Source organism: Leguminivora glycinivorella, chromosome 8 (assembly GCF_023078275.1).
Source record: "Leguminivora glycinivorella isolate SPB_JAAS2020 chromosome 8, LegGlyc_1.1, whole genome shotgun sequence".
Taxonomy (NCBI): Eukaryota; Metazoa; Arthropoda; class Insecta; order Lepidoptera; family Tortricidae; genus Leguminivora; species Leguminivora glycinivorella.
In genome coordinates, this window is record NC_062978.1 from 11,588,641 (window position 1) to 11,601,715 (window position 13,075).

General features: G+C 34.6%; 1 protein-coding gene across 3 annotated transcripts in view; it reads left to right on the forward strand.

The window, feature by feature from the left end:
- The window catches only part of LOC125228563, a 146,512-nt gene that overhangs the window by 30,654 nt on the left and 102,783 nt on the right, over positions 1–13,075 (forward strand). For all 3 annotated transcript variants that reach the window (XM_048133174.1, XM_048133175.1, XM_048133176.1), the window contains exon 2: positions 8,125–8,360. In XM_048133174.1, coding sequence (XP_047989131.1) covers positions 8,282–8,360 — 79 coding nt within the window. In that variant the 5' untranslated portion in view covers positions 8,125–8,281. The remainder of the gene's footprint in view (positions 1–8,124; positions 8,361–13,075) is intronic.

Below are 13,075 nucleotides of genomic sequence, written 5' to 3' on the forward strand. Positions count from 1 at the left end.
AGCTATGTACCTTTATTCATTTACTAACTGAATATAGCTTTAGCATAAGTACCTAGAGCTATTTCAGTGTGACACAAGGCCCGTACCTTTCATGCCGTTGAGGCATAAATGATGTACGTGAACAGAAAGTTCTATTTTTGTATAAAAAATTGTAATGAATCAATCGTTTGAAAAAACTAACTACTAATCTAATCTCTAATCATTTTTTATAAGCAGTTTTGGCACAATAGACTGATTGCCAAAATTTGCATCTAATAGCTAAAGGCCAAAAAATTTATATGTGTGTCTATCTACAGTTGTTTTTACGTGAAAAGTCTTTTTTTTTTTTCACTACTATTTTTACTAATTTGAATTTTGCCAATTAGAAGCTACACAAAATGACAAAGATCTTGTGTAACAGCCCATTTGAACACCCAAAGAGTCACAATTAAAATTAAAAAGAACAAAACGAATGATTATTAATTTTAAATGTTTTTGTCGACGGTAACAATCAACTCTGTCACGCTAACCAGTATTTCATTTCACATTGCAAGTTATATAGTACATTTCCCTATACCTACACCTATACACGGTGTAACAGGAGAAAACCCGAAAAATTAAAATAAGACAAAAAAACTCTCACGTTTTGTGCTTATATGTAAATAAACATCATAAAGCATATCCATCCCCTTTGTTTTCATAATAAAAGACCGGAAGAAATAATAAGCTAATGAAAGTAATACAACTGTGATTAGAAATAAGTGGTACACTTCATTTTGACTAGACTTGAGTGTCGCTAAAAAGGGGATGCAAAATATAATATAGCAATTAATGTAATGAAGCTAAGCGACCCTCTCTCATAACGATTCCGCTAAATACCAGCGTTTGTAGTAATCAAGTGCGCAGAGTGTTTGTCAGACCCTCTAGCCAAGAGCACAAATAATAGATAGGGGGCGCCACAAGCCTTCAGAAATGACATTTTGCATATAGGTCTCGGATACCTCATTGGTATATGGTATATTTTTATACTTACAGGCCCGTGTTTGAACCCACAACCTCCGGATTGAAGGTCGCATGCTTTTACCGCTAGGCCACCAGCAAATTTTCTATGAAATTATTTAATTTCTCAGTATTTATTTTCATTCTTATTATTTAATTATTATTTTATTTTTTGTGTAAGTATACTTTTCTATGAAAATAAATTATTTGTTCTGAGAAGAGTTTTCGTTGCGAACGATCATGTCTGTGTCGCACGAAAACGGAAGAGCGATAGAGATAGAGATAATTACGATACGCGTAGAGCGTCTACGATTGCATTCTTGGCTAGCATCCGTGACTTTCATAATGGCTATGGAGACGTTACATGTAATACTTGCCTACATTTTACGCAGTAAGTAAGTGCTATCTTACGTTTTTATTTATTTGAAATTGATTATATTTACTTTAAAACCTAAACAGGCAAACTTCATGCTACTAGGTATTATCTACCAGTCAACCATAAAGTGAAATTGACACAAAGTGCTTAAGGTTGAAACTAAAAAAAATTAGATTGTGAGCGAAACATATTATCATAATGGAGTAAATCGAACCATGAAAAGACATACAGTTTTAGCACCACCCAAGGCCCACGTGTAATTTAACAGTAGGTATATACATAAATTCTACGTAGTGCAACTTGCCACATACAATAAGTTATGCCTAACATAGAGGAAGGGATGAGTTGTAACTCCATACATAAGTAAATGCGTTCTACCCGGCAGTGATATTAAATAAATATAATTGACTGACAAGCAATAACGCGGAGACATGAAAATCTCCAACCTCACTCTTTATTAAGAAGGTACATATTATAATGTACGGAACAAGACGACTTTCATTATTACGTCGTTACACTGAGCCCTTTGGAGCTCGTCTCCGAGCGATTATGCCTTAATTGAATTTTGTATGCGTGAACATTCGGTTTCATACGTTTCGTGTTTATGGATGCTTGCTGTCATTATGTCGCTTTGTTTACATACCTACTTAGCATTTGTTACTTTTAAGACACTTGTCCTCATTATCATTATCTAGACACCGTAGATGAAATTCCGTATGTATATATCTATTAATGTGTGAACTGTTTTCCAGGAAAGGTTGTGTAGTTATGTAGATATCGTATTCTGAGATTGAAGGATCTCATGAATACATAATAGGCATAATAAAATTATGTATATTTCATAGAAAATAATGATTTGATGAGGGTTCACCTTACGTAAGTATTACATAGTTGACATGTTTTCTTCATGACAAAGGATTATTTAGGATAAATTTCCGTACAGTCACTGGCAATAACCACGCACAGAAATAATACCGCAAAAATATCTGACAGAGCCATAAGAGCGTGTTAGATATTTATGTTGTTGCAGGTGACTGTATCATACAAATGAAAATGCACTTTTATATTGATATGACTGTGATATTTGTTCTGTAAACAACAGAAATGTACAAGCATTCTTCAAACTACGAGTAAACGGTGCACATTCCGTCGAAAAACAATTTCGCTTTAAAACTGCAGAGGAGCGGCCAATGCCGTAACTGCAGACAATTACCGAGAAAAATCCACAACAATAACTGCATTTAAGGCAAAGATATTGCCGCCATAAATTCACTTAGTGCGGCGGGATCGTAAAGTTTTTACATCAGCTCAACTTACCGTGTTATAATGCAAATGAGTTTTGTAACTTGGCGGTCGTCGTCTTAAATCTTCGCCAGTTTCGTGGCTAGACGTGACAGGTTTAATCTTATGGAGTCCCAGCAGTTAATAGGTTAGCGGTTGTCCGGTTAACGAGAGTTTTGATACGGCTGCTTCTGACAATATTCGGGCAATTAATAAGGGTAAAGGCAATAATTTTGACATGAGGCCCGATTAGAACTTTGAGATGTTTACGTCACATTAAGCTTGGAGACTCCGTTTTATACACGTTACATAATATTTAGATACAGAAGTGTATGTTTACCCATAAATATCTCAGCAATGTCAGCAACTCTCTAGTGATAGAACTCGTAGGTGGAACTGTTCACAGACGCACCATAAAGTATTTTATGCGCGGATACAAAACTTTATTTTATGACCCGTTTATATGGTACCAAAATGAGAAATGTACGCTTTGGCTTGAGGAATATTCGGTGCTTTAGATTTCATGTTTGTGACAATCCATGACTGAACTAGAAATGAAATGCGAGATTTATTAATATTAATCGAAATTGCTATCTTTCCAAGTTTTATACAGAACCTCGAACTATTAAGTTTTCAGATGAACACGATATCCACTCGTAATTTTTAGAACTTAACAGGACTTAATCGCGTAAAACTTACGTTTATATTTGGCCCGACGTTTCGAACGTCACAAGTCACAATACATGCGAAACGTCAGGCCATCCATAGTAATATTATCCTCGTAACCGCCCACCATAGTTAGTTTTCCTATTTTGAATTTGAACTTTATTCTGTATATAAATTGTTAAGATTTTCGTTTGTTTCAAAAATCAATGTAACAATGAAAATTATACTTTATTCAGTTCATGGAAGGTTCAAATAGTAAACAACTCTTTATTTACATGAACATATCCACATAATTATATAAGAAACTAAGACTAAACTTAAAAGCTAGCTAATGTCTAAAATAGGCCCTTGAGGCATTGTACCAAGGATACTGGCGAAGGTTCAAATTAGATTGCAACACTATGTACATTGTAATGTACATTGGGCCTTACGAGGTTATAAATGGGAAAGTGTGTTTGTCTGTTTGTTTGTCCGTCTATCACGGCAAAACAGAGCGATGAAATACCGTGATTTTTTAAGTGGAGATTGACATAGTTAGAGTTGAAGGGATGGAGAGTGACATAGGCTATTTTTTGTCTCTTTCTAACGTGATTCAAGCCGCGGGCAATAGCTAGTATAATATAATCGTAAGTTTTACGCGATTCATTCCCAAATTGGCTAAATACCTAAAAAAATATTTCCAAACATTTTCGTTTTGGTATTTACTAAATTAATGTTTTACATTTCGCCGTTAAATTAAGCTTAGGTAAGTCAGGCATCAGGGCCCAAAATAAAATTTCATTTTCCTGCATTAACTTTCAGGGTAAATTGAAGAAAAGATTGCAAGGAAAAATAATGATAGGATTTCGTTCCTCCTTTGAGTAATCACAAGCTCCAGTTCTTTATTTCTTTGTCTTTTATTATTTTTATTACTTCATTAAGATTAGCCAAATTGGTAACTTAGAAGCCTGCTTTTTTCACATACTTATTTGTACGAAAAATATTTAGCTTGGTTTTGTTCATTTTGTGAATAAAATCAAGTTGATTCCCCAGCAAGTTGTTATTCTATTGTTAGGATACTTGTCAAACGACTAGGTAACAGCACGCGAGCTATTCTCTGTGTTTGACTTTGAAATACTGTCTGATTTAAAATGATTATTATGTACATTTATTTTATTAATAGAAACGTAATAAACTTAATTAAATTGGTATTCACGTAAACAAACGGAATGGTTACTGTCAGTATTTTAAACCGAGGCTCATATCATAAGTTCTTCCTAAGACTTATTTTTCGTACCAATAAGATCTTCTTTTACCTTTAAGTACCTTTTTAACCCTTAAATCGACAACGTCCACTATACTAGACACCCCAAGTAAAAAATTCTACACCGAATATTAAAGCATATCAATACTTTTGATGTAGCGTAAGTGAATCCTTAGTTATTTTTAAGTAATTAAAAAAATATTAGAAACCAGTGGAGACCTAATATTTGTGTCAAACTCCTTCAGAACGCAGACCTTACAAGGAAGCATCCGACTGACTGACATCGTTGCTAGTTGTTTTATTATTTTGTATGACAGTATTATGCAGCATTTAAATATATAATATGTTAATAATTATTTAATAAGTCACAGTCTAAATAACACGAAAAGGTGTTTTTTTATGGGTATTACACACTTGAAAAGTGCGGTGTGCAGTATTTTACCCGTTGTCAAGTTCACGATACTTTTGCTACGTCCAGTATGTTGGACGTTGCCAAGTAAACGAAGATTAAAAACAATTCTTTTTTTATGATTTTTTTTATTGTAAATCATAATAATATAAGATTTTTGGATGTGTCAAAACCTCAACAATTTTGTTATTTGGTATACTACAGGTTATCGAGCCAAATGGATAAAAATATATATTTTTACTGAGTACTTTCTTTGGTAGTCCGTTACAAGGAAGAGCCAATTTCAATATAGAAATTTCTTATGATTTTTTTGATAAAAGGCACATGCTTATAATACAAACAATCGCGTATATGTTACTGTTTCTTATGGTATTCCGCTCGTTTAATTTTATGTTAAATATAGGTGTCAATAACGGGAAAAATATGATCACTTTAAAAGCTATGAAATTATGTCCCAAAAAAATTGGATGACACAAGTTTATGATATCAATTATTTTTTTATTATAGGATGTTCTTATGGAAAAAGCACAAGTGTTTTATAATTAGCAAAAAAAGATCATTTCATAAAAAATACCGTATGCTGATAAAATACCGTATACTCGGCATTGTCCAACATACTGCACGACTTCTCCTAACTCGTTATGACGCCATCATTACAGCTAAACCTGGCAGCGTCCAACATACTTGACATAGGTTTTTTTCAAAACTATTATAAATATATTTTTTTAATTATTTTTCTACAAATAAAAACCACATAATAACTTCAGAAAGCATATGCAACCACATTTTTTCGAGATTTTTTTCCTTGTCGATTTAAGGGTTAAATGAAATATCATGATCATCATCATCATCATAAATGAAATATAGGTATTTCACTAATGCTTGAAATTGCCAAAGCAGATCCTGGGTGTTTTATTTTAAATACAATTCATTTGTAGCAAAAAGAAGATTGGTTACGTGACAATATTACAAAACCCTCTCCATTTGTTGCAGAAATATTTCCTTTGTGAATCCTAATTCGCCACAAACAAAGCGTAGTGCAAATAAATATTGTAACAGCAGCAAAAGGTGCACAAACGCTTGAGTTAAGTAGGTGACACGCTAAAGAATAGAGACGGGTACACGACAAACAGAAGCAACACCCGCGGCGGGCATAAAACGTCCGCTCACAATACAATTCCTGTGTCGAAAGCCTTTGCACAATACTTCTGTGTCGGACGTCGGCCCACAATACGTGTCGTCCCTTTCAGGTCACTTCCAGTAACGTACACAAACAAATAATTATGCCGCCTTTAGCTACACGTGCAGCTCAAATGTAGTTAACGGGTTACTCGAGGGGAGATACGTCTTACATTATGTTTGAGTGAATTGCCTCAAAGGTTGAGTACGGAAAGGGATGTGAATAATAAACGAAATAAAATATATACTCCGTTATTCATAAACGTACACTAAAGTTATCAAGCCGATAAAGTTCGTTTGTCCCTTTGTATCACACCAATACGTCGGAAAGGGACAAACGAACTTTATCGGCTTGATAACTTTAGTGAAAGTTTATGAATAAGAGGGATAGGTAACAAGTAATGCATGTGGAAGCGTAGGAAAAGCTTTTTGTAATAGTATGTAAGTAAACAGTCTATTGTACCACCAAACCAAGGAGGCAAACATGGTTACATAATTAATTATTGATAGGTTGGTTCATCAGTTGCCATCAGATAAATCGAAGATGCCAAGGTGCCTACAAATATTTCAATATGCACAAAATATTGATAAAAGAGTTTTTGATCAAACATTCGTGACAAGCTTCCCAACTCCGATATAAATATTTGATGTTGTTTGGACAATAGGTGTAAATCGACACTCAATATTGTTCCCTTACGTCGAATGGTTGGAAATAGAAGAACTTTTACAGAAAATACGTATGAATTGCAACCCCTCTGTAATCTAGTATTCTGAATAAACTACCGGATTACTGGGTCGGTTCCCTGGGTCGCTAGTATATGCCGAATAACTGGGCGTGTCAAACTGTCGAGCGCCGGAATACCGAGATACTTGAATCGTACAACAAAGCAAAGATGACATCGCTTTTCTAAACGTCGTCGGTGATGTGTTATTTTAAACATGAAACTTTCTTTAAATTATGACGTTTACGAGTTAACCATTACAGGACGTATAATAAAGAGTAATACTATCGAGTAACCCGCAACCATCGGTTACCTCACAGTTACCGCCTGTCAAAAACGTGAACAGTCGACCTGTCATAGACTATACAAGCAAATACACGAAATATGAGCTTAGAATGTGTGCTAGGAATGCGTCTCTTTCATACATTTGATCGCCAGTGTCCGAGATGTAGGCGAGACTATCAAAATAAAAAAATATGGGCAACTTAGTTTAGTTTAGTTATGATTCTATTGTTTTATTTATGTGAGTTTTTTACTGTGTATTGCTTGCGCCTTCCGTAGGACTGAATTTAATTTTAAACTAAAAAGATTACTTTGAATTCCTATTTTTTGTATGTAGGTACTAACCATGATACGAGTAATAATATTTGGCACTTAACAAAATAGAAACCGACTATTGAATGCCATTATTAAATAGGTCGGCATTTTAAGGGAATGATATTTTGTCAAAGACAAGAATTTGACTTTGACCATCAGTTTTCTGACGATAGGTAACTGACCTTCAGCAGTTTGCTGTTAGTTGAAAACGTCCTGGTCGTCCAGGTATAAAGAAGACTTACAGAATACCGTTCAAATTGCTGTAATTTAATTTAACTGTAAGACTTCTACTGTGCTACCTCAACAGCATTCTTACTTAGGTTTCAATTAAAAAAGCATTTCATACAATGTTTATGTATTTGAACGTAACGTTTAAAGATTCGTGTTCAAATGGTATTTGGTTCAATAGTTTTGATAGTGGTCAACCTATTTGATTACAAAACCGAAGAACGCGGTTTTAGTCGATGCCACAGTTTATTTTCTAGTCTATCTATTTTACACGTTTTCGATTTTTGTATTAAATTAGGAATCACGAAGCATTAGCTTAACAAACTAGAAAACAACGAGAATAATTAAAATGATCAGTTTAATATAAAATAAAAGGTTTATAGCTTTAACTTGATGGTACCAACTACTTAGCATATCACTAACCCATTCGTTTCTTTTTTTTCAGATGTGACCGCAAAGACTTTTCGCCCAACAAATAAAGATGTCGACGAAAAAATCGATTGTACCCAGAACAATAGAAAGAATGAGTGTTCACTGAAATTGGACGAAAACAAAAGTAAAAATGTCGGTTCGAGCTAGTGTGGGTTAAGCAAAAGGAAAAAATGGCCTTCCAAGGTTTTGCCGGAGAGGTGATTGGCTTTTTCCTGGCTGTGGCGTTCTGCATCATATGCCCCGAATATGGTAAGTCAATATAACGTGAATTATTTTTCCGCCAAGTTAATTTAATACATACATACATACAATCACGCTTGTTTCCCAGAGGGGTAGGCAGAGATCACGGATTTCCATTTACTACGATCCTGACAAACCACTTTCGCTTCACACACTTTCATAACGTTTCTCATACACGCTCGTCGGTTTCGAGTACTTTTGACCTGGCCTTTTTGCAAGTTAATTTAATAGGTATCTAAAATATGGTTTAGTGCATGACTGTGACGATACTTCATAAAATTAATTAGTAATAAATTGCTCGCATGAAGGATATTATAATTGCAGTGGTTAATGTAGGTACTAAGTACTTCATTTTGTATCCTATATTTAATAGGTATTTATTTATAAAAAGACAAGACAAGTAACGTTTTGAAAGACTAAAGTTTGATTCATTTGGAATTCTTGAGGAATACGGGGAGAGTTGATTCCCCTCAGTGAACATCCAAGATGTATGGTGTTTGTGCATTAACATAAATATAACGTGTGGCGAAAGTTATGACATAACCATATTTATACTAGAGTAGAATGGTAAACCCACATATTAAACAACCTCAAAACTAATAAAGCTCTAAAAACTGCAGTTGTTTTTATTACGACAAATATCACCAAGTACAAACTTTAACAGTTCAGAAACTAACTTTCGAATAAGGTAATAATGAAATTATATTGCTATGGATGACTGAATTAATTGAATTATATTGCTATGGGGGGGTGTCTCCCTTTACTTACCCAGTGTAATTGTATATAGACTAAAATATATTATTATAATGTTAATATTGTCTTCGGTTACCGCGATGGTTACTCATAAAATAAAACTATGGAAACGGATTAAATCGCGTATAATGAATTTACAATTGGCATATAATTAACCGGGCAACTAAAATATTAAACGGGAAGTTATGTCGGCCATATCATACCTATAATATAATTTGGCTGTGTTTTAATATTGTGGCGACAAAAAAAATATATTAAATATTTGAATATTGAGCATCATTATTATTGAAAACGCGGCAGCCAATTTCAAGCGACAAAAATATTGACGAGGAACATTAAACAATACTTTGGCGACTAAAATAATAATTGGCACCTAGTATTGTAAAGCGTAAGATTTTTAATATTTTGTAGTCATATAGAGCACCTAAATAATTATACTTAGCTCATAGTTTAAAGTAGTATTTAAATTGCGGAGGCAACTAAAAAAATACTGGGAAGTAGGTTTTTTAAAAAACATATAAAATCGTTTCTTTATGGAAACGATGGTCTCATCGGAAGATCAGCGCTGGAAGTCACCAGCAACACAAGTGAGGCCGTTTCGTGGCACTTCATTCCTTTCTGTCTTGTTGTTATTTTCTTCTTCTTCTTCTTCAGTAGCTAGCTTCAGTAGCTATCAAAGAGGATTGAGTATTATAGAGAGTTACTGTCAAAGTAAAATGTGTAATCACAGTGCATAGACTGCCATCTCTCGACACAGGCTTAAAACTATGAACCTCAGTTTTGACAATTTGGCCCATATTTAAAAATATTTTAAGCGGGTTACTCACGTATTAAGTCGATATAGCGTTCGACATGTTTCGGTTCAATTTCGAGAACCTTTCTCAAGAGTAGCGACCCCGCCTTTACATGTCGAGAGCGCGACGCATATCGACTTAATACGTGAGTAACCCGCTTAAAATATTTTTAAAGAGAGTCTCACGGGAGTTTTATAGTTAAAATTTGGCCCATATTTTTAGCTTGACATGTGTTAAAATGTCAAATATTTTTATTAGCGCTATCTAGCCGAGCGTTCCCCAAAGGTGTAACTCCATCTTGGCCGCCGTACCTTTTTCATTATGGTTTTGAGGTACGTTTTTTTCTTAGATTTTATCCGTCTATACGGAGTTACATAATATGTCTTTGGTGGCTATTAATATTTAACACTTCATTACATGTATATTTGTGAATTTTGTGATAGACAGCGTGACTGAACGCACGTTACCAATTATAGTGAACTTTAATGGACTGCAGCTCTGGTATTCGAACAGCGAGTAAATTGTCGCTTGTGTTGTTATTTCTTGCTACAATTTTGACTATTAAATTAAATATGACCGCCATTTTGTGACAGCTTTATTAACAAACAATTCGTTAGGTTATCTAATTTAGTGTCGCTTGTGGTTTAACGCGTTTGAATCTAAACCTAAGAACTTCTTTGTCGATGCTATTCATTCTTTACCAGAACGATGGAGACAAATAGTAGATAACGAAGGCGTTATATTTTTGATAAATGATAAAATATAAATTAAATGTTAACTATTACTTTTTAATGTCAATAGATTTTATCCGCGGGACCATACTTGCCTGCCAGGGTACGCTTAATAATGCTTATTTTATCCGATCTGTCACTTGTAAAAAGTGGCTAAGTACAGCCTGACAAAAAAGAGTAAGTAGTAACAAATTAACCCTACAGTGCATACTGGCCCATATACGTCACAACCAGAACATAGGTGGGTGGTGACTAATATCAGGTAGCTAGCGACATCTGCTACGCGGCTTAAGTAACATTGCGAACCTGGTTACTACAGTAGTCCATCGTGTTGCCGCTAGGTAGCGGTAAATCTCCACGGTATCGAGCGATCCATTGAATTTTGGCAGTCGGCGTTAGAAACAGTTTTGACAACTTTCTAAGTGCAATAAAAAACAAATTAAGGCGTGAATTAGCAAGAAAAAATTATTAGTGTGACCGCTAATCTGTGCAGAATTGCAAGGTAAGTTTTGTTTTTTAGTTTAGCAATGTTTTAATTCTTGTAAGCAATAATTTTTAAACGTTCCCGATATGGTACGCCATGCGTTTACGTCCATATTAATGTTTCTAGGGAAGGGAGATACTTTTGCACTTTTCAAGGGCTTTATGAAGTTAACATAAGATTCAATTTACCCTAATCTGTAGAAATTATTTTATGTTGTTTTATGATGCAGCTCCTTTATTGACAATCGTATTTTCAAGGCATAAAGTTCAAATTTGCACTTTTTTTTGGTGTTGATCGTAATTTGTTTTAGTTATAACTTTTATTGTATTGTGTTTTAGATGATACGGAAAAAACCATTGCGTGATATGGATATCGAACATTATTTGTCGATACCGTCGGAGAGTGAGGACGATCTGGATTCTTCTGGAGCCGACAGCGATTTTGATATCGAGGTATTGCGGGCAACAATAAATCGGGTTTGTGAAGAAAATAGTGACATTGCAAGCATTCGATCGTCTAGTCCTGAGCTAGTCGAGTTGAGCACAGTTCCGTTCGATTTTCCTTTAACTGATGCAAATAATTTGGAATTAACACCAATTACACCGATAACGATTTCAGGACCACAATCAAAATATGATACATTAGATTTACACTTATGTGGTACGATAATAAACCTGTCGTTTTATCTTCGTCTTATGTTGGACAGGAGCCAACAGAAAAAATACGAAGGTTTTGCAAAAAAGACAAGAAATACATAGAGATTGACTGTCCCCAAATTGTGAAAAATTACAATAAGCATAATTATGGGAGGGGTTGACTTGCTAGACTCGTTCCTGGGAAAAGACAAGATTAGGATGAGAACAAAGAAGTGGTATCTGCGAATATTTTACCATTTTCTGGATGTAACTGTCATAAATTGCTGGCTACTTCACAGAAGAGCTGGAGAGCAAACACAAAATCCAGTGACGCAAAAGCTGAGAAAGTTTAAATTCGATTTGGCTAAATCTTTGTGTATGTGTGGCCCGATGATGGTCAAGAAAGCTGGACGACCATCTAACAGAACTGAAGATCTTATAGCTGACAAGCAAAAAAAACCAAATGTAGCGATTCTCCCCCCTAAGGATGTAAGGATAGACGGAATGGACCATTTTCCGGTATGGAACGATAAACGTCAACGCTGTAAATATCCTGACTGTCATGGAAAAACCTTTGTGGGCTGTGAAAAATGCAGGGTGGAACTCTGCCTAAACAAGAATAAGAATTGTTTCCGGGAATTTCATAAGTAACGCTATAATTTGATTGTTTTAAAACGAAGATTCGATTTTATTTTATTTTAATACTTTTTTTATCAAAGTAACCTAAATGCATGACGTTCCACATGTGGCACGAGATTAAAATTTGATTTTTTTGTAAAAAGTATTGGTTTTTTATTTTTTTTATTATTTTTCCCTATATACCTACATCGATATTTATCACATATAAATTATTTTCCCAAAAAAAAAAATTCATGCATTGTAGGGTTAAAATAGAGACAACATTGTAGTGCCATCTCTTTCAAATCAATACATGCGAGTGAACAGGACGACTAGATGATGTTGCCACTTTTTAATCTTTATTCTTTTTTGCCAAGACATTACGTACTTCGGTAAACGTACGCTCTTGCCTCTAGAATTCAGAAGGTTCTTTTGTTTTATGCTGCCTAGAGGTTTACCTAGTTTACGTTTTTAAGGCCCACTTGCACCAACCACTTAACTCAGGGTTAGTGGGCTATCATTTGTCAAATTCCATATAAAATGGTAGGTTAACCCTCGGGTTAACCCTCCATTTTCGTTGGTGCAAGAGGCCCTAAGATGCTTATATTCTCGTCTTCCTGCTTTATTTTTTCCAAATCTTTTGTCATTTTGCCGTAGTGTTTTAGAAGCAAATTTAGAAATATGTTCCGGAATATTTCTAAGAATAATA